This window comes from Nerophis ophidion, linkage group LG02, assembly GCF_033978795.1.
Source record: "Nerophis ophidion isolate RoL-2023_Sa linkage group LG02, RoL_Noph_v1.0, whole genome shotgun sequence".
NCBI lineage: Eukaryota > Metazoa > Chordata > Actinopteri > Syngnathiformes > Syngnathidae > Nerophis > Nerophis ophidion.
The window spans coordinates 4,429,546-4,451,946 of NC_084612.1; the positions used below are offsets into that span (position 1 = coordinate 4,429,546).

The window sequence follows — 22,401 nt, forward strand, 5'->3', positions numbered from 1 at the left end:
AAACACTGATCATATTAATGATTTCTCACAATAAATATGTTTTAAATAGGTTAAAATCCAATCTGCACTTTGTTAGAATTTATAACAAATTGGACCAAGCTATATTTCTAACAAAGACAAATCATTATTTCTTCTAGATTTTCCAGAACAAAAATCTTAAAAGAAATTCAAAAGACTTTGAAATAAGATTTAAATTTGATTCTACAGATTTTCTAAATTTGCCGGATTAATTTTTTAAAAAATTTGAATCATAATAAGTTTAAAGAAATATTTCACAAATATTCTTCGTCGAAAAAACAGAAGCTAAAATGAAGAATTAAATCAAAATGTATTTATTATATTTTTTACAATAAAAAAAATACATTCACTTGAACATTGATTTAAATTGTCAGGAAAGAAGAGGAGCCCTGCGATGAGGTGGCGACTTGTCCAGGGTGTACCCTGCCTTCCGCCCGATTGTAGCTGAGATAGGCGCCAGCGCCCCCCGCGACCCCGAAAGGGAATAAGCGGTAGAAAATGGATGGATGGATGGATGGATGGAAAGAAGAGGAAATAATTTAAAAGGTAAAACGGTATGCGTGTTTAAAAATCCTAAAATAATTTTTAAGGTTGTATTTTTTCTCTAAAATTGTCTTTCTGAAAGTTTTAAGAAGCAAAGTAAAAAAAATAAGAGAAATTTATTCAGACAAGTGAAGACCAAGTCTTTGAATTACTTTCTTGTATTTTCAAATTCTATTTGAGTTTTGTCTCTCTTAGAATTGAAAATGTCAAGCAAAGCAAGACCAGCTTGCCAGTAAATAAATGCAATTTTAAAAATAGAGGCAGCTCACTGGTAAGTGCTGCTATTTGAGCTATTTTTAGAACAGGCCAGCGGGCGACTCATCTGGTCCTTACGGGTGGCCTGGTGCCCGCAGGCACTGCGTTTATGACCCCTGCTCTAATTCTAGATTGTGTCCCAGATGTCAAAAGTCAGGTGACATCAACATCTCTATTTACCAGGTGGTGTGTGTGTGTTTATTTTTTGCTGCATTTTCTCTATAGTGTGTGCATTAGAACTAGCTGATATTGGCCCCTGCTGCTCTGAAAAAGACGTGAAAAAATGCTCTGTGAGCCAGATTAAAGGCCTACTGAAGCCCACTACCACCGACCATGCAGTCTGATAGTTTATATATCAATGATGAAATATTAACATTGCAACACGTGCCAATATGGCCTTTTTAGTTTACTAAATTACAATTTTAAATTTCCCGCGAAGTATCCTGTTGAAAACGTCGCGGAATGATGTTGACGCGTGCTTGTGACGTTATTGGTTGTAGCGGACATTTTATCCCAGCACCACTCACGGCTAAAAGTCGTCTGCTTCAATCGCATAATTACACAGTATTTTGGACATCTGTGTACCTGAATCTTTTGCAATTTGTTCAGTTAATAATGGAGACTATAAAGAAGAATGCTGTTGGTGGAAAGCGGTGGATTTCAGCTGCCTTTAGCAACCAAAACACAGCCAGGGTTTCTTTGTTTGTTGCGAAGCTTTAATATGGAACAGAGGGGTCAAGCGAACATGTTTCTCTACCACATGTCAACCGACAGGTTTCGGTGAGAAAATGGTGGTAATAAGTCGGCTCTTACCGGAGACATGAGCGGAGCTTGCGTCCTGCAGCAGCTGACAAAGAGGCAGCTGCGACTTTCTTGGCTCCTCCATGGCTTCCGTCAGAGACACTGGCGGTCACCACACCCCTCCGACTTTCAGGTATGACTTTATAATCTCACTAAAACACTAGTAACACAATAAGCAGATAAGGGATTTTCCAGAATTATCTTAGTAAATGTGTCTAGTATCTGAATCGCTCCCACTGCCGTCGCCTTTTTTTTTCTTTTTTTTTAGTGCTTCACTCTAACTTTCCAAAGACATGCACCTGGGGATAGGTTGATTGGCAACACTAAATTGGCCCTAGTGTGTGAATGTGAGTGTGAATGTTGTCTGTCTATCTGTGTTGGCCCTGCAATGAGGTGGCAACTTGTCCAGGGTGTACCCCGCCTTCCGCCTGATTGTAGCTGAGATAGGCGCCAGCGCCCCCCGCAACCCCGAAAGGGAATAAGCGGTAGAAAATGGATGGATGGATGGATCTAACTTTCCTCATCCACAAATCTTTCATCCTCACTCAAATTAATGGGGAAATCGTCGCTTTCTCGGTCCGAATCGCTCTCGCTGCTGGTGGCCATGATTCTAAACAATGTGAGGAGCCCTACAACCCGTGACGTCACGCGCACATCGAAGGCTTTATTAGCGACCAAAAGTTGCGAACTTTATCGTCGATGTTCTCTACTAAATCCTTTCAGCAAAAATATGGCAATATCACGAAATGATCAAGTATGACACATAGAATGGACCTGCTATCCCCGTTTAAATAAGTAAATCTCATATATCTTTTAACCTCACAGAATGCAGTAAGTAGCCTAAAATACATCAAGAAAAAGGCGAACAAACTGTTTTTGTTCCGTATTTTTAAAACAAGACATTTCATCACGCTAGCAGGCGGCCCATTTAATGGAAAGCAGATTCTGGGGCAAGATAAACCATCCTAGTGTCAGTTTCCTTACGGGAGGCCTTTTTGCAAACACCGGAAGTGAGCGTTGCCGAGCAACGCTGTGGTTGTTATGGAAACGGAACCTTTTTTTTTTAATGCCTCGTCCTCCGTGGAAGTTTTAAAGCGCCTGAAGAGAAGCAAATAACCGACAAGGGTCGATTTTCGAAGCGACAACTCGAACATTGGCGAGCTTTTGTTGTTGTTGTTGTTCGATGCTGTTGCTAACGAGCGGCGGCTAAAGTCACTCAATGGAGTCGGAGCGGACCCGGAAAAAAAAGCAAGCAAACAGAAGCAATGGCAACGTCCTGTTTCTCACCCCCACGGTTTGTTCGCCGTTTAGTCATTAAATGTTTCATTTGGACGTTTTGCTAGGCTTGCTAGACTTTTTTTAAAAAGTATGTAAAAGTTGTCGAAGTCCGTCAAAAGTTGCACCCGAGTTTACGCGCATGCGCAAATGGGTTAACATTTGAAATACAATTTGAACTATTTACGTTTAATTATAATTAATATGTAGATTTTGATACTCGTACCTATGTTTGTATACATATTAATTATTCATGTGGGGTTTTACATATTGAAATAAAAGTAAAATATGGGCGGATCAAGCCCAATATCGACCTGCCGATGCCAGGAAAGTATTATTGTCGATGTTACATTGTATTATTGTCGATACCAAAATGTGTAGTATCGCCGATCTTGACTCACAATAGGGATTGGATGTATGACAACCGGTAGAAAATGTATGTATGTATGTATGTATGACTCTTTGAAAGGGACTTTTTTTTTTTTTTTTTACAGTTTTTTTTTTGTTTTAATCAAGGACACAATCAATAATATCAGTTATATGTTAGCCGTGGATAATATTTATTGAATTTACGCTAATATTACTGTATATTATTGTAAACATTCCATAAGACTTCTATGTTTTGGAAATGACATCACTAGTTAGAATTTCCACCTCATCTAAAAAAAATGTGAAGCATTTTAACAATATAAAAAGTACACATCCATCCATTTTCTACCGCTTATTCCCTTTGGTGTTGCGGGGGGTGCTGGTGCCTATCTCAGCTACAATCGGGTGGAAGGCAGGTTACACCCTGGACAAGTCGCCACCTCATCGCAGTACACAAATAATGAATTAGAATAAAATGCATTACGAATATAAAAAGTGTAAATAAAAACAAAAATGTTAAAAATGAAGACAAAATAAAAACGTCCCTTTTAAAACACGGGTGTCAAACTTAGGGCCCGGGGGCCAGACCAGGCCCACTACATCATTTTATGTGGCCCGTGAACGCCTGGAAATAATATGAGTTAACAAAGTACTTAATCTTTTCTTACTAGTGAAGTGAAGTGAATTATATTTATATAGCGATTTTTCTAAAGTGACTCAAAGCGCTTCACATAGTGAAACCCAATAGCTAAGTTACATTCAAACCAGTGTGGGTGGCACTGGAAGCAGGTGGGTAAAGTGTCTTGCCCAAGGACACAACGGCAGTGACTAGGTTGGCAGAAGCGGGAATCGAACCTGCAACCCTCAAGTTGCTGGCACGGCCACTCTACCGACCGAGCTAAAATGGTATTTGTTCTTTCCATTTTGATATTTAAAAATAATATGTACTGCACGCAATTTCATATCTTTTAAACTTTAATTGTATTGAATAACGCAGCAAAATATTACATTTCCATACATTCCAAAACATTCGTTAAAATAATAATAATAATTAAAAAAAAATTCAATATCGGCCCTGCGATGACGTGGCGACTTGTCCAGGGTATACCCCGCCTACCACCCGAATGCAGCTGAGATAGGCTCCAGCGACCCCAAAAGGGACAAGGGGTAGAAATGGATGGATGGATGGATGGATGGATGGATGGATACTTCAATATCTGCTTATGTTATAATTTCATTGTAAGTTACCCATCAAATTGTACACTGTTTTTAGACTAAAACTGGTAAAATTCTGGAGACTTAGCTGGCATTTTTTAACAGTGTATGCAAAAATAGATTCTAACCAAATGCATTGGCAATTATGAACATGTATTGTACAGGTAGATATTTATGTTGATATATTATTCAGTATTAGAAGCGGCCCTCTGAGAGCAACCATAACTCTATTAAAACAACTTTGACATGCCTGCTTTAAAATAATGAACCCGCAAAGTGAATTTAAATGAAATTATTACAATTAAAAATGCATAGAGGTAGAAAATAATACTACTTTTTATATATTTCTATATTTTTATCTGAATTTTTTTATTTATTTAAAAAAAAAAAAAAAAAGGTTTAGCCAAAAGCTGCTAAATATCCTTTAAATCTGGCTAATTTTCTAGTCCAGTTGCCAGTTGGGCAGAGCTGTCAATTGTCGACGCTAAATTTGCATGCGCATACAAAAACGATTCTCATCATTCACTTAAAAGAGCCGTTAAAAAACTTGGATTCATTCGTAAACATCACATCTCTAACTGACTATCAATCAATCAATCAATCAATGTTTACTTTTATAGCCCTAAATCACTAGTGTCTCAAAGGGCTGCACAAACCACCACGACATCCTCGGTAGGCCCACATAAGGGCAAGGAAAACTCACACCCAGTGGGACATCGGTGACAGTAATGATCCAGTGGGACGTCTGTGACAATAATGACTATGAGAACCTTAGAGAGGAGGAAAGCAATGGATGTTGAGCGGGTCTAACATGATACTGTGAAAGTTCAATCCACAATGGATCCAACACAGTCGCGAGAGTCCAGTCCAAAGCGGATCCAACACAGCAGCGAGAGTCCCGTTCACAGCGGAGCCAGCAGGAAACCATCCCAAGCGGAGGCGGATCAGCAGCGCAGAGATGTCCCCAGCCGATACACAGGCAAGCAGTACATGGCCACCGGATCGGACTGGACCCCCTCCACAGGGGAGAGTGGGACATAGAAGAAAAAGAAAAGAAACAGCAGATCAACTGGTCTAAAAAGGGAGTCTATTTAAAGGTTACAGTATACAAATGAGTTTTAAGGTGAGACTTAAATGCTTCTACTGAGGTAGCATCTCCAACTGTTACCGGGAGGGCATTCCAGAGTACTGGAGCCCGAACGGAAAACGCTCTATAGCCCGCAGACTTTTTTTGGGCTTTGGGAATCACTAACAAGCCGGAGTCCTTTGAACGCAGATTTCTTGCCGGGACATATGGTACAATACAATCGGCAAGATAGGATGGAGCTAGACCGTGTAGTATTTTATACGTAAGTAGTAAAACCTTAAAGTCACATCTTAAGTGCACAGGAAGCCAGTGCAGGTGAGCCAGTACAGGCGTAATGTGATCAAACTTTCTTGTTCTTGTCAAAAGTCTAGCAGCCGCATTTTGTACCAACTGTAATCTTTTAATGCTAGACACGGGGAGACCCGAAAATAATACGTTACAGTAATCGAGGCGAGACGTAACAAACGCATGGATAATGATCTCAGCGTCTTTAGTGGACAGAATGGAGCGAATTTTAGCGATATTACGGAGATGAAAGAAGGCCGTTTTAGTAACGCTTTTAATGTGTGCCTCAAAGGAGAGAGTTGGGTCGAAGACAATACCCAGATTCTTTACCGTGTCGCCTTGTTTAATTGTTTGGTTGTGTTTTGTCAACTATTTAACACCCTAGTCCAGAGTGATGTATAATGTCATTACATAAACGGTCATTACAGAAAAATGGATTTATTAGTAGATGGTATGTGTTTTTTTTCTTATTAATATGAGTGCAAGTGAACGAAAGATTCATACTATGAGACCATAAATTATTACCATGACCTTGATGTGGAAACAATAAATGATTTATCTACAGCGTAGATTAAATAACCCACAGTTGCTGGGCTTCATTGCATTGTTTGACCAGTTTAATGACAATTGTCAACTCTCTTCCTGCAGGTCAACAGTTGCAATTTGCGCCTGAAGACGGTCAGATCGCTCCCGGAGAGAGGCCAGTGCCTGGCGAGATGGAATACACCGGTTTGGATGTTAAATTATTGTTTACTTCCAGTTGTCAAAGGCTGATTCAATTATATTATACTATACAGGTTACCTCTCATGATTTTTTAAAGGACCCCTGCCTGATTGTCACAGCAATAAATCCTCCTCTTCCAGGTAAGTCCTGTCTGCACACTCGAATAATGCATGAACATTATTGTGGTTGTAGTTGGCAGCGACGCACAGCAGCACTGCGTCACACAAAGAGCATTTTTTTTTTTAAATATTTGAATGCCCTAACATAGCTAAATAAGATTTTGTAAACCTTTTGCAAGCTTTACTAATATATATACAATAATGAACCAATTATCAGCTAAATATCCTCCAATAAGCTCACAAGGTTAGTCTTTTCTTGTATTTTAGTGAAGTCCTTCATAAAAGGGATACATGCTAGGCTATAGGCTACTAAGAGCTAGCAGCTTCACAACAGCTAAGAACACAATAGCACACAAGCTAGGTATTCGCAGTAAGTGTCTTAATTGAACAATATTCCAGTATAAACACCAACTTTGTCTATATAAACACGTATTAAATACTTACAGTTGCATGTTACTTACCAAAACAAAGTCTCCAAGGTAAAAGTTAGAAAGTATCCAGTAACAAACGTGTCCGCATCATTCAACATACTGCTTTATGAATTGTTGTGGCCACACACTAAATTATCACTCCTCTCCAGCATAAATTCAGTCCGGATGGCTAATAATAAATAGGGTTTTGTTTTTATACCTACCATTGTTCTCTGTTTGACTACAAACCCCGTTTACATATGAGCTGGGAAATTGTGTTAAATGTAAATATAAACGAAATACAATGATTTGCAAATCCTTTTCAACCCATATTCAGTTGAATGCACTACAAAGACAATATATTTGATGTTCAAACTCATAAATTACATTTTTTTTGCAAACAATAATTAACTTAGAATTTCATGGCTGCAACACGTGCCAAAGTAGTTGGGAAAGGGCATGTTCACCACTGTGTTACATCACCTTTTCTTATAACAACACTCAATAAACGTTTGGGAACTGAGGAAACTAATTGTTGGAACTTTGAAAGTGGAATTCTTTCCCATTCTTTTTTTATGTAGTGCTTTAGTCGTTCAACAGTCCGGGGTCTCCGCTGTCGTATTTTACGCTTCTTAATGCGCCACACATTTTCGATGGGAGACAGGTCTGGACTTCAGGCGGGCCAGGAAGGTTCCCGCACTCTTTTATTACGAAACCACGCTGTTGTAACACGTGGCTTGGCATTGTCTTGCTGAAATAAGCTGGGGCGCACATGATAACGTTGCTTGGATGACAACATATGTTGCTCCAAAACCTGTATGGACCTTTCAGCATTAATGGTGCCATCGCAGATGTGTAAGTTACCCATGCCTTGGGCACTAATACACCCCCATACCATCACAGATGCTGGCTTTTGAACTTTGCGCCGATAACGATCCGGATGGTTATTTTCCTCTTTGTTCCGGAGGACACCACGTCCACAGTTTCCAAATATAATTTGAAATGTGGACTCGTCAGACTACAGAACACTTTTCCACTTCGCATCAGTCCATCTTAGATGAACTCGGGCCCAGCGAAGCCGGCGGCGTTCCTGGGTGTGGTTGATAAATGGGTTTTGCTTTGCAGAGCAGAGTTTTAACTTGCACTCACAGATGTAGCGACAAACTGTAGTTACGGACAGTGGTTTTATGAAGTGTTCCTGAGCCCATGTGGTGATATCCTTTACACACTGATGTCTTTTTTAGATGCAATACCACCTGAGGGATCAACGGTTCGTAATATCATCGCTTACGTGCAGTGATTTCTCCAGATTCTCTAAACCTTTTGATGATTTTACGGACCGTAGATGGTAAAATCCCTAAATTCCTTGCAATAGCTCGTTGAGAAATGTTGTTCTAAAACTGTTCGACAATTTGCTTACAAATTGGTGACCCTCGCCCCATCCTTGTTTGTGAAGTACTTAGCATTTCACGGAAGCTACTTTATACCTAATCATGGCACCCACCGTTCCCAATTAGCCTGCACACCTGTGGGATGTTCCAAATAAGTGTTTGATGAGCATTCTCAACTTTATCAGTATGTATTGCCACCTTTCCCAACTTCTTTGTCACATGTTGCTGGCATGAAATTCTAAAGTTAATGATTATTTGCAACAAAAAAAAATGTTTATCAGTTTTAACATCAAATATGTTGTCTTTGTAGCATATTCAACTGAATATGGGTTGAAAATTATTTGCAAATCATTGTATTCCGTTTATATTTACATCTAACACAATTTCTCAACTCATATGGAAACGGGGTTTGTATACAGTATTATTTAATAATGGTATTTTTAAGAAATGTAGACACAAAGAGCTCGCCCGCAATAGAAACCTTACCACTGTTTGCTGCCATTAGATAAGTAATAAAAGGGAATGCATTTTTTGTTTCACCCCATTATGATTTACTCTCCAGAGCCACTGCAAGGCGGCGCCCCCTGCGGGTTGCCCGCATTCTCATTTACAGGAAATGACGGCCGCCACCAACACAGCAGGCCCACTCACAGTGCGGACGCAAGGCACTGCCGCCACGCCTCACTCCCCCCCAAGCCAGCGGGTACACAGCCTGAAGCAAATGAGCACACAAATGCATGTTTTTCTTCCTTTACTTGTGTTGATTGTGTGTTTGTGTGCATGCCAGGTGTGTCCGCAGCGTGTCATTCCAACGCCACATCTGGGTTCCCCCTCATTCACTTCCATTGGGACGGCGCTCTATCCAATTTTCAACGCATTGACCTGGACAGGTGTCATTTGTCTTTGCACCTATATCAGACCTGTGTAAATTAAGGCCCGAGGCGTTAAGTATTTCAATCTGGCCCGCCGGACATTCCCAAATCATTTTTTTTCGATCGTTAAGATGGAAACATACAGTATAGCTACCATTGTGATGTGCAGTGATTTTTTTCAAATAACCGTAAGTCTTGAACTATACAAAGCATTTCAGTGTTTGGAATCTGTGCTTTTGCATGATGTACCGTATTTTTCGGACTATAAGTCGCAGTTTTTTTCATAGTTTGGCCAGGGGTGCGACTTATACTCAGGATCGACTTATGTGTGAAATTATTAACACATTACCGTAAAATATCTAATAATATTATTTAGCTCATTCACGTAAGAGACTAGACCAGGGGTCGGGAACCTTTTTGGCTGAGGGAGCCATGAAAGCCGAATATTTCAAAATGTATTTCCGTGAGAGCCACATACATTTTTTTAACACTGAATGCAACTGAATGCGTGCATTTTTAAGTAAGACCAACATTTTTAGAGTATAATAGGTCTCTTATTCTTTTTAATAACATTGTTTTTCTAAAGTTAACCAATAATAAATATAATACTTCAATCAATCAATCAATGTTTATTTATATAGCCCCAAATCACAAATGTCTCAAAGGACTGCACAAATCATTACGACTACAACATCCTCGGAAGAACCCACAAAAGGGCAAGGAAAACTCACACCCAGTGGGCAGGGAGAATTCACATTCAGTGGGACGCCAGTGACAATGCTGACTATGAGAAACCTTGGAGAGGACCTCAGATGTGGGCAACCCCCCCCCTCTAGGGGACCGAAAGCAATGGATGTCGAGCGGGTCTAACATGATACTGTGAAAGTTCAATCCATAGTGGCTCCAAGACAGCAGTGAGAGTCCCGTCCACAGGAAACCATCTCAAGCGGATCAGCAGCGTAGAGATGTCCCCAACCGATACAGGCGAGCGGTCCATCCTGGGTCCCGACGAGCGGTCCATCCTGGGTCTCGACTCTGGACAGTCAGTACTTCATCCATGGTCATCGGACCGGACCCCCTCCACAAGGGAGGGGGGGACATAGGAGAAAGTAAAGAAGCGGCAGATCAACTGGTCTAAAAAGGAGGTCTATTTAAAGGCTAGAGTATACAGATGAGTACTTCTTACCATTAATGCGACATCTTGAACAGGTGCGATAGAAAACGGATGGTTGGATTCAAATGCATGAGAATGCTTTATAATTTGAACGTTAATTTTAACACTGTGATTACCAGTGGAATTATTCATTACTTATCGTGTTAAGCAATGTCAGCTAAGATTGATCTGGGAGCCAGATGCAGTCATCAAAAGAGCCACATCTGGCTCTAGAGCCATAGGTTCCCTACTCCTGGACTAGACATATAAGATTTCATCGCATTTAGCAATTAGAAGTGACAGATTGTTTGGTAAACGTATAGCATGTTCTATATGTTATAGTTATTTGAATGACTCTTAGCATAATATGTTACGTTAACATACCAGGCACCTTCTCAGTTGGTTATTTATGCGTCATATAACGTATTCAGCCTGTTGTTCACTATTCTTTATTTATTTTAAATTGCCTTTCAAATGTCTATTCTTGGTGTTGGGTTTTATCAAATACATTTTCCCCAAAAATGCGACTTATACTCCAGCGCGACTTATATATGTTTTTTTTCCTTCTTTATTATGCATTTTTGTCAGGTGCGAGTTATACTCCGAAAAATACGGTACTAGTTACTATGGTATTCTAAGTCACAGCAGCTCAGACGAGGTGGGTGGGGAGCGTTTCCACAGTATTTCCAGAGCGACTAGCCTGATTTGAGCGTATCAGGGACAGACGCAGAAGGAGATTTTTTTACAACAAAGTTCTAAAGCTTAGTGATGTATCGGATGTATCTGATTGTAGGTGTTTTTTTTTAGTTTGTTTTTAAAGTTTTGCGTTCATATTTTGCTGTGTTTGTTGCATTTTTGTTGGTTGTAAATGATGTCGATCGATAAGGGTTGTGATGTTTAATATGTTGTCAATATTCAGTGTTTTATCATTCATAGTTAATATTATAAATCCCATATCTTTATCTTTATGTACATTCTAGGTGTCTCATTCAGTAAAAACATGTACAATTCCATTCTTTTTTTTAATGCGGTCTGTCATAACGTTTTTAGCATTCAATCAGGCATTATTGTTAGGTTATTTATTAGTGTTCCTAAAAATATATATACCGGCCCCCAGATTAATTTTTTTTCTCAAAATTTGGCCCCCTCAAGTCTCCCGCCCAAAGGCAAAACCCAGTAACTCAATTTTGGTCAAAACTGAGCTGATAATAATTTTGGAGTTCCTAGGTGATATGCTTTACATTAGTGTATGCGATATTGTAATTTGTTCCGTAAGTAAGCTGTTACGCGCATGGCAGGACCTAGCAACTACCACATAACCGCGTAGATACAACAGAAAAACCTAGTATCTCAAGGGACCAATCGGAGCTTCTTTGTCAGTCGCCTTATTGTCTTTAATGAGACATTTGCACGAATGGGGGCCGACGGTCAACCTGATTATGTGATATTATGGCACGAGGGGATATTTGGAAGATTGGCCCAGGACGGGGCTTCACGGTGGAAGAGGGGTTAGTGCGTCTGCCTCACAATACGAAGTTCCTGCAGTCCTGGGTTCAAATCCAGGCTCGGGATCTTTCTGTGTGGAGTTTGCATGTTCTCCCCGTGAATGCGTGGGTTCCCTCCGGGTACTCCGGCTTCCTCCCACTTCCAAAGACATGCACCTGGGGATAGGTTGATTGGCAACACTAAATTGGCCCTAGTGTGTGAATGTGAGTGTGAATGTTGTCTGTCTATCTGTATTGGCCCTGCGATGAGGTGGCGACTTGTCCAGGGTGTATCCCGCCTTCCGCCCGATTGTAGCTGAGATAGGCGCCAGCGCCCCCCCGCGACCCCAAAAGGGAATAAACGGTAGGAAATGGATGGATGGATGGATGGCCCAGGACGTTGCAAGCACCTTCATTAAATGTATTGTTCTTGATTCTTCCCCTTGCATACTCTTTTGGGCAGATAACTGTGGAGGTCAAAATAAAAACTGGACGCTATACACGGCTCTTGCCCAATATGCAAACGCAGAATGGGGCCCACCCGAGATTGTGATAAAATATCTGGAGAAAGGGCACACGTTCATGAGAGCAGATTCAATCCATGGCTCAATCGGCAAGAAAATGAAAGCTCAAGAAAACATCTACACGTTTGATGACTTTGTAGATCTTTGTAAGACAGCATCAAGATGGATTGGTTTTCCTTTGTTTTCTCAAAATCAGCTAGAAGTGAATTACTAGGTTTTACCTTTGGACGGGAGAAGTACAAATAATTGCCCAGGCCTGACCTATACGGACCTACCTACTTGTCTGTCTGTTGCAATGCCGCATGTTGCCACTGGGACGCAGCAGAGCGCCTTACAATACCTCAACACTTAAGAGTTCAATTGCCCTTCAATCATCCAGGCGGTGTCTGCAAGAGTGCCCTCACCTCGGCGTCATGGACCAGCTGCAAGTTCTCAACCTGCAGCACAACCTGATCGCCAGCATCAGCCGTCTGTCGCTGCTGCAGCAGCTGGTGGTCCTCAACTTGTACGACAACCACATCTCGGACATGAGCGGCATCGAAACCCTCGTCTCCCTCAGGATCCTCAATCTGGGGAATAACAGGTTTGTGGTTGTATAATGAGAATTTCTGCGATCCTTTACAACATTGTTGTGTCTTTACCATCCTGCTCCCACTGCCACACACACTGGTTTAAATGGAGATTAAAGATGTAGATCAGGGGTTGTCAAAGTCAAGGCCTGCGGGAATGAATGATCTATGGCCCTTGGGATGATATTTGATTAGTATTACAACCGGCCTATGGACCCCATCAAGTCATAAAATGGGGTCCCACAGTACATTTTTGAGGTCCCACTTTTTTTTGACCGTTGTGAAAACAAATGACAAATGTATTCTTTATTCTGTAATATCTCACATTCTATATTGTGTTTTGAAAAAAGTTGTCATAAACGTTTCTTAATTAATTAAAAAAAATAATACAAACGAGAATTCGGAACGACGTAAAAAAAATGAATTAGCAACGGCTTAAAAATGTTAAAAAACTGTGAGATATTATGTTATAAGAATATTTAGTTGTAATAATATATAACAGATATGTTTGTTGTTGTAATGTGTCTTTAATAGTATGTGTAAAGTAGTGTCTTCTTCTTTTGCAGGATCCATAAAATATCCTGCCTGGATAGCCTACATGAACTCAACATCCTGGATTTGCATCACAATCAGGTGCAATTCAATATTCTTCTCTTGTGTTCAGTCGGGGCATTTAAAGGGGAACATTATCACCAAACCTATGCAAGCGTCAACATATACCTTGATGTTGCAGAAAAAAACCCATGTATTTTTTTAAGCGATTTCCGAACTCTAAATGGGTGAATTTTGGCAAATTAAGCGCCTTTCTGTTTATTGGTCTTTTAGCGATGACGTCAGACCGTGACGTCACCGAGGTAACACACCCGCCATATTCATTTTCACATTACAAACACCGGGTCTCAGCTCTGTTATTTTCCGTTTTTTCGACTTTTTTTTGGAACCTTGGAGACATCATGCCTCGTCGGTGTGTTGTCGGAGGGTGTAACAACACTAACAGGGAGGGATTCAAGTTGCACCGCTGGCAAGAAATCTGCCGCCAGACCCCCATTGAATGTACCAAAGTGTCTTCACATTTGACCGGCGATGCTAAGACAGACATGGCACAGAGATGTATGGATAACCTGCAGATGCATTTGCAACGATTAAGTCAACGAAATCACAAAGGTGAGTTTTGTTGATGTTGTTGACTTATGTGCTAATCAGACATATTTGGTTGCAGCATGACTGCCAGCTAATCGATGCTAATATGCTACGCTAATCGATGCAAACATGCTATTTACACTAGCTGTATGTACATTTGAAACTATACACCCACTTTTAATGCAAAACAAACACTTACCAATCGACGGATTTAAGTTGCTCCAGTGTCACAAGATGCGAAAGTCCTGATTGTTTGGTCTGCACATTTTACCGGCGATGCTAATAAGGCAGCCATGCTATGGGCCACTTCATTAGGTACAACCATGCTATGGCCGAATAGCGTCAATAGCTATTCGCTCAATAGCTTCAATTTCTTCTTCTTCATTAGGTACACCCATGCTATGGCCGAATAGCGTCAATAGCTATTCGCTCAATAGCTTCAATTTCTTCTTCAATTTCGTTTTCGCTATCTGCCTCCATACTCCGACCATCTGTTTCAATACATGCGTAATCTGTTGAATCGCTTAAACCGCTGAAATCCGAGTCTGAATCCGAGCTAATGTCGCTATATCTTGCTGTGGTAACCGCCATGTTGTTTGTATTGGCAGCACTGTGTGACGTCACAGGGAAATGGACGGTCGCATCGCAAATAGCGAAAATCAAGAACTTTAAAGCTTTTTTTAGGGATATTCCGGGAGGTGTAAAATTTTGAAAAAAACTTCGAAAAATAAAACAAGCCACTGGGAACTGATTTTTATTGTTTTTAACCCTTTTGAAATTGTGATAATGTTCCCCTTTAAGAAAAAGAGTGGCTTTCTTGTTTCATCCGTCCGGAGTGAGGATTCCACCTCCCCACGTTGATGTGGTGCTCTAAATTGCAGGGTCAACCTGGGTTCGCAGCAGAATCTTTTCTAAGCATGAGGGCTCATGTTCGCATCGCTGAATTCTGTCATCTCGAAATTGGGGTTCATGTATGGTATTTAACAGAGTGGTGTCCAAAGTGAGCTCACTTTTTAAACGGTATCATTATAAAAATGCAATACCAGAGCAAACAGGTGTAATGTAATAACAAAAGCTTGACATGCAGGCTGTTTTTTTTCCTGAAAAAATATATTTAGAAATATCATTTAAATTTATTGTACTGGTTTTGAAAGTGAAACATATCAAAATGGCCCCTATATCCTTTAATGGCCACAACATAATCATACAGCTCAACCAGGACAAAGCCTTGGCGCTTATAATAACATCACTCATATTTGGTTACTTTTCAGGTCCCAGCATGTAAATAATGGAGTATTGTTGGCGCTTTCTGGATGTTTTTAGTATAATGATCGCAACAGAGGACCCTTGACTCAATTGTTAGCTATTTATTTACCATTGTCAATGCATAAAAGAAAAGCCAAGCATATGTGTTCTTGTCTTACATAAGGATTTTGAATGATCGACAGCCCATCTCTTTCTAATTTTAGTTTTTTTTTCAGCATGGCTGATCTGATAATATAGTCAGAGTGCAGAAGCGTTACTATCGTGATGTCAGTAAAAATAGCTGAAAGTATTCGGAGCAGAATATTCAAAACGATTGACCGAATTTGTGGCATTTTATGACGTTCAAACGATGTTTCCACATCCTTTGAGGACTATAAATACAATTGGATATTGTTTAATAAAACAATAAAACACACAAAAGCATATAAAGTCAACTTGTTTTTTCCACTTTCTAGTTCCAAAACACTTAAGGCCAAAAACAAGTACAATAGGCTTAAAAAAACTATGTGGTGAAGTTGTGATATTTGAGGTGCGATGTAGCAAAAATCATGCATCTAATCCCGTGGTGTCATCAGGCCCGCGAACAAGTTTTATCCAGCCCGGGAATTAGTTTGTCAAGTACAAACCCCGTTTCCATATGAGTTGGGAAATTGTGTTAGATGTAAATATAAATCCTTTTCAACCCATATTCAATTGAATGCACTACAAAGACAAGATATTTAAAGTTCAAACTCATAAACTTTATAATTTTTTTTGCAAATAATAATAAATTTGAATTTCATGGCTGCAACACGTGCCCAAGTAGTTGGGAAAGGGCATGTTCACCACTGTGTTACATCCCCTTTTCTTTTAACAACACTCAATAAACTTTTAGGAACTGAGGAAACTAATTGTTGAAGCTTTGAAAGTGGAATTCTTTCCCATTATTGTTTTATGTAGAGCTTCAGTCGTTCAACAGTCCGGGGTCTCCGCTGTAGTATTTTACGCTTCGTAATGCGCCACACATTTTTGATGGGAGACAGGTCTGAACTGCAGGCGGGCCAGGAAAGTACCTGCACTCTTTTTTTACGAAGCCACACTGTTGTAACACATGCTGAATGTGGCTTAGCATTGTCTTGCTGAAATAAGCAGGGGCGTCCGTGAAAAAGACGGCACTTACATGGCAGCATATGTTGTTCCAAAACCTGTATGTACCTTTCAGCATTATTGGTGCCTTCACAGATGTGTAAGTTTCCCATGCCTTGGGCACTAATGCACCCCCATACCATCCCAGATGCTGGCTTTTGAACTTTGCGTCGTAAACAGTTTGGATGATTCGCTTATGTTTTTCCAAAACCTGTAATGTATTCCGCTTATATTTACATCTAACACAATTTCCCAACTCATATGGAAATGGGGTTTTTCTATAAAGATTAACTTGAAATTTTTGAATGAAAGAAACAGCAGTTCTAAATGTGTCCACTGCATGTCGCAATAGCAATTATCTATATCTTTGTAGATGATTCTACATATGTACAAAATAAACCACATTATGTTAGTACATCAGTTGAGGAAAATGAACAAACTACATAAATAACATACTGTAATTTGATTTTGATATATCCATCCATCCATGTTCTACCGCTTATTCCCTTTTGTGGTCGCGGGGGGCGCTGGTGCCTATCTCAGCTACAATCGGGCGGAAGGCGGGGTACACCCTGGACAAGTCGCCACCTCATCGCAAGGCCAACACAGATAGACATCATGCGTCTTTCATTCCAAAAGTCCCATTTCGGTCATTCTTTTTTTCCACTTTCTTGCGTCTTCTCTAGGGTTGCAAAATTTCGGGAATATTCAAAGTTGGCAACTTTCCATGGGAATTAACGAGAACTATTTTTTTCTATTTTGATGGATTGAAAATGAACACCAATGAGTTGACTGATGAACATTATCATATAATTTATTCAGAAAATATAAATAACGACAAATAAAGATAGAATACTTTTACCGCAACATGTAAGTGTAAAAAAAAACTTGTACAATTTTAGAATGTGCTTGTTCTATTTTTAAACAAAGAAAACAATCTGAAGTTGTCTTTATTTTTATGTTATCGTGCCGTGATTTTACCAGTCTGGCCCACTTGGGAGTAGATTTTTGTCCATGTGGCCCCCAATCTAAAATAAGTTTGACACCTCTGATCTAATCCCTTCAAACCACCAACTCCTGAAATCCACATTTCATCTCTGGTTCCCATGATTCACACCAAACATGTTTTGTCTCAGGTGGACTCCCACGTCTACTTTCCCAGCGATCCGAGCCTGATTCCTTCAACAGGCTGTGATCTCAGTTGTGAGAAACGGCGCCTGCAGCGGATGATTACTGTGCCCCTTATTAATTTCAGCTACCACCTTTTAGCTGTTGTCCTTTTGCATGCCGCCTCCACAGTAGCGCGTGGCTCCCGCACAGGGCCAGAAAAAAAACAAAAAAACGATAAACAAGATCAAACGTAAGGGACCTCGCTTGGTCTTAATAGCGCTTTGCCAACATGCCGCCCACGCAACTCCTCAGAGAGGCGCCCCCGAGCCCTCCCTGCTTTGTAGCGCCGCTTTACACAAGCCCAGAGTCCAAATAAATAATAATTTCAGCCACATCAGACAGGGCTAGCGGTCTTTGTCTCATACGTGTGCATTCATTAAATGTTTGCTTATTTGAAACTACACCACCAATATTTGAATAATTTATTTATTAAAGACTTCAATTCTCGTCTTTAATAGATTTTGAGTGCATGAGAAGGTGAAAACGAAACTCTGTTCGACTTCAAGCTCATTTGTAGACAAGTACATTGCACAACACAGCAGCAACAGAACCAGAGTTGCAATGGCTGTTAGGAAAAAATGGCTTAATCAGCATTAATAGAGCTGATGTGCTCATTGTAAACAACTGTAGTGATTTCATACCAACACTTGAGGGGACAACATTTTAAAGGGGTGGTGATGATGGTCAGGAGGTTGCCTACAGCCACTGCTGTTCATGCCAATGTTTTTGAGCAGAAATAAAATGGGGTATTTGCGATGAAGTGGTGACTTGTCCAGGGTGTACTCCGCCTTACGCCCGAATGCAGCTGAGATAGGCTCCAGTGACCCCCCACGACCCCAAAAGGGACAAGCGGGAAATGGATGGATAGATAAAATAGGGTATGTGGCACTTTGAAGGAAGCCGGTTCTTGAGGAGCTGTTCCTTTTAAAGATACGTTCAAAAAACTGACTCATTATAATTCTTATCTTTAGCAAAAAAATTACAGATAAAATGTGGATATTAATATTTCTAATGTACACCAATATTGTTATATATTGGTGTATTATATTCTATATAATACACCATATATAATATATCATATTATTCTTAAATATTGGCTATAATTGTACTCGTGTTGTGTTTTCAATAACATTGAAACATGTCCATGCTTTGATATTTACCTAAAACAACCTTTTCAGAACGAATACACCAATTATAAGTGCATGTGCAAAGTAGAACGAACTTCACTTGGTTCAAAAGATTAGATTTGTTAACAGGGATGTAACCATACACAGAACAAAAACTCTTGACGGTTAGTATTACTTTTTGAAATTAGAATTATCGAATTATCAGATTTTCCTTTTGTATATTTTCCTGTGTTTATGAGTTTAGTTGGTGTCAGTGCTCCTTCTTTCCTGTTTTCTCTACATCCTGTGCACTTCCCTGCTGCACTAGCTCTTTGTTTTTTAATGAAATACTTCGGTCTGCATGCTGCCTCTTGTCTCTGCATCTGGCGATCGCAACGATTGAAATCATGCTGCCAAACCGTATTACGCACTCTGATAAACTAATTTTCCGATTTTTTAAACTGACAGACTGGCGCAGGCTCGCTAGCTTAAATGCTAACAGACATAACGTCTTTCCTGCACTTAAATAACTACATGTCTGTCTGAGTAACTAAGCTATTCAATTGTGCACAGTGAACCTACAAGCTGTGCTCTCTTACAACAGAGGTATCGATATATATGACCCAGTGGTGTTTTTATGATGTGTTCAAGGACGGCTAAACTGAGTAGGCCATTACAACGCCTATTTTAATTTATTTGAAAAATATCTAAAGATTATACATAGTTTTTGTGGGTTACTTCTTTGGCAGCGAAAAAAAGAACATTTGACATGTGTTTAATTGTATTTCTGCACTGTAATGTTAAAAATGCAATAATAATAATAAAAAAATGTATATGACAAAACAGTGATGTTTTATCATATATATATGAATATATATATATGTATATATATATATATATATATATATATATATATATATATATATATATATATATATATATATATATATATATATATATATATATGATTGAGGGAACCCCTCATGAAACAGATCTGTAGAGATGAAGTAGTCTTGTGATTTTTTCCCACACCTACATATTGCGCTCTACCACGGTATTGAGCACTATTCTCCGGATAATCCAATCAAGACATATATATATATATATATATATATATATATATATATATATATATATATATATATATATATATACGTGTATATATTTATATTTGGATCTTTCTGTGTGGAGTTTGCATGTTCTCCCCGTGAATGCGTGGGTTCCCTCCGGGTACTCCAGCTTCCTCCCACTTCCAAAGACATGCACCTGGGGATAGGTTGATTGGCAACACTAAATTGGCCCTAGTGTGTGAATGTGAGTGTGAATGTTGTCTGTCTATCTGTGTTGGCCCTGCGATGAGGTGGCGACTTGTCCAGGGTGTAGCCCGCCTTCCGCCCGATTGTAGCTGAGATAGGCGCCAGCGCCCCCCGCGACCCCAAAAGGGAATAAGCGGTAGAAAATGGATGGGTGGATGGATGGATGCCTTTACAGTATATATGTGTATATACATGTATGTATATGTGTATATATGTATATATATATATAATGTGTGTATATATATACATATAATGCGTGCAAAGCAATCAATCAATCAATGTTTATTCATATAGCCCTAAATCACAAGTGTCTCAAAGGGCTGCACAAGCCTCAACGATATATATATATATATATATATATATATAAAGATAAAGATAGCGCTATATGATAAAACATCACACTGTTTGGTTTTTTCTACGGTCCAGTCCACAGTCTCCTATTTAAACAGCATTCCGGTGTCAGAATATGAAAAAAACATCTGTTTTTTTATATATTTTTTTGTTTTTGCTGACCGGTGATATTTACTTTTGTTGTAAGGTAATATAGAATAAAAATCATTTTCTAAATCCAATCTAAACTATAGCTCTTTTGCACTGAAAAAGAAAAATACTTATTTTTCAATGTATTATTTTTTTTGTTTAAAAAATACAATTGTGAAAAAAAGCAATAAAAAAAGAAAAAAACAAAAGATTTCAGTGTCGTTCTGTTTTTAACACATTCAACTATACAGCTATAGTGATACAAATTTTTTTATATCGTTTCATGCCTATTTGTGTCCCGAGACCCCAGTGGCCATTTTCTTTTTGATACCACACACCTGGCAACTACGTGGAGACATAAGTCGGCAGAGGCGTTAATTAGGGCATTTCTGTATATCAAAGCAAAAACCCTGTTGTTATGTGACAACTGGCCCAAGATGGCAGCGGTAGCAAAGGTCGAGCTCTCTGGTATTGTGCAACGCTTCCATCCTCAGTGACCCAAGCTCAGCTTTATATGTGACCTGACATGTTTGAATGAGCGATGCTTTTATTTCTTCCACTTGGCCAGCGTGACTCGTGGAGTGACACTGCTTGGGTTTTCGCTTTTGTTAACATTGGCCTCGATGGTGGCCTGCGCCGCGCTGAGTGACATGACGTATTGTCATCATCGCGCTGCCGAAACAACACATCTAATGGAGGTTTAAGGCTGTTAGCAAGGCATTGTACAGTTAAGACTAATGGAGGCGAATGATCGCTCTTTTGCTGTCTTTGAACTTAATAACCCCACTCAGGCGTTGCAGAGTAAACCACACTTGGATTCTAAATGCATATCGTAAATGGAAAGGGCTGAAAACTAAAGGCTCCCAGCTACTTCCTTTGTATTATGCCATAAACTGTGAACGGGCTTCCCTTCTTAAGTAGTTTTCTAGCTTCAAGGTATTCACAGTGCTTTTATGGTATCACCTCATTCGCGCAATGATTAATGGCACCCTCTGTCTGACTGCAGATCTGCAAGATGGAGAACCTGAACCACCTGAGGGAGCTGCAGGTGTTGAACTTGGCAGGAAACAACATCTCCAAAGTGGAGAACCTACAAGGCATGGACTGTTTAACGGAACTCAACCTACGACACAACTGCATCTCATTGGTGGTGAGGACTCTGCATTTTCGAAGAAAGCTTGAACAGGCGGTCATTTATTGAGAAGTATATCGCACAACATGGCAGCAACAGAACCAATGTTGTGATAGCGGCAAGCATTAAAACCGCCCTTATTAATAAGGATGTAACTTGAGATTTCCGATAATGGCTTTTTTGCCGATATCCGATATTTCGATATTGTCCAACTCTTAATTACCGATTCCGATATCAACCGATACCGATATATACAGTCGTGGAATTAACACATTATTATACCAAATTTCACGGTGGCAGAGGGGTTAGTGCGTCTGCCTCACAATACGAAGTTCCTGCAGTCCTGGGTTCAAATCCAGGCTCGGGATCTTTCTGTGTGGAGTTTGCATGTTCTCCCCGTGAATGCGTGGGTTCCCTCCGGGTACTCCGGCTTCCTCCCACTTCCAAAGACATGCACCTGGGGATAGGTTGATTGGCAACACTAAATTGGCCCTAGTGTGTGAATGTGAGCGTAAATGTTGTCTGTCTATCTGTGTTGGCCCTGCGATGAGGTGGCGACTTGTCCAGGGTGT

General features: G+C 39.9%; 1 protein-coding gene across 2 annotated transcripts in view; it reads left to right on the top strand.

Moving 5' to 3' along the window:
- The first annotated feature begins 1,603 nt into the window (after positions 1-1,603).
- Positions 1,604-22,401, top strand: part of LOC133536235 (leucine-rich repeat-containing protein 49) — a 98,598-nt gene continuing 77,800 nt past the window's right edge. The window contains exons 1-8 of one of the 2 annotated variants that reach the window (XM_061876615.1): positions 1,604-1,750; positions 6,497-6,577; positions 6,646-6,712; positions 9,055-9,195; positions 9,280-9,382; positions 12,905-13,108; positions 13,661-13,727; positions 21,704-21,847. In XM_061876615.1, the coding sequence (XP_061732599.1) occupies positions 1,637-1,750; positions 6,497-6,577; positions 6,646-6,712; positions 9,055-9,195; positions 9,280-9,382; positions 12,905-13,108; positions 13,661-13,727; positions 21,704-21,847 (921 nt within the window). In that variant the 5' untranslated portion in view covers positions 1,604-1,636. Of the gene's footprint in view, positions 1,751-2,646; positions 2,912-6,496; positions 6,578-6,645; positions 6,713-9,054; positions 9,196-9,279; positions 9,383-12,904; positions 13,109-13,660; positions 13,728-21,703; positions 21,848-22,401 lie in introns of those variants that run through there. The other variant, XM_061876621.1, reaches the window with a different exon arrangement.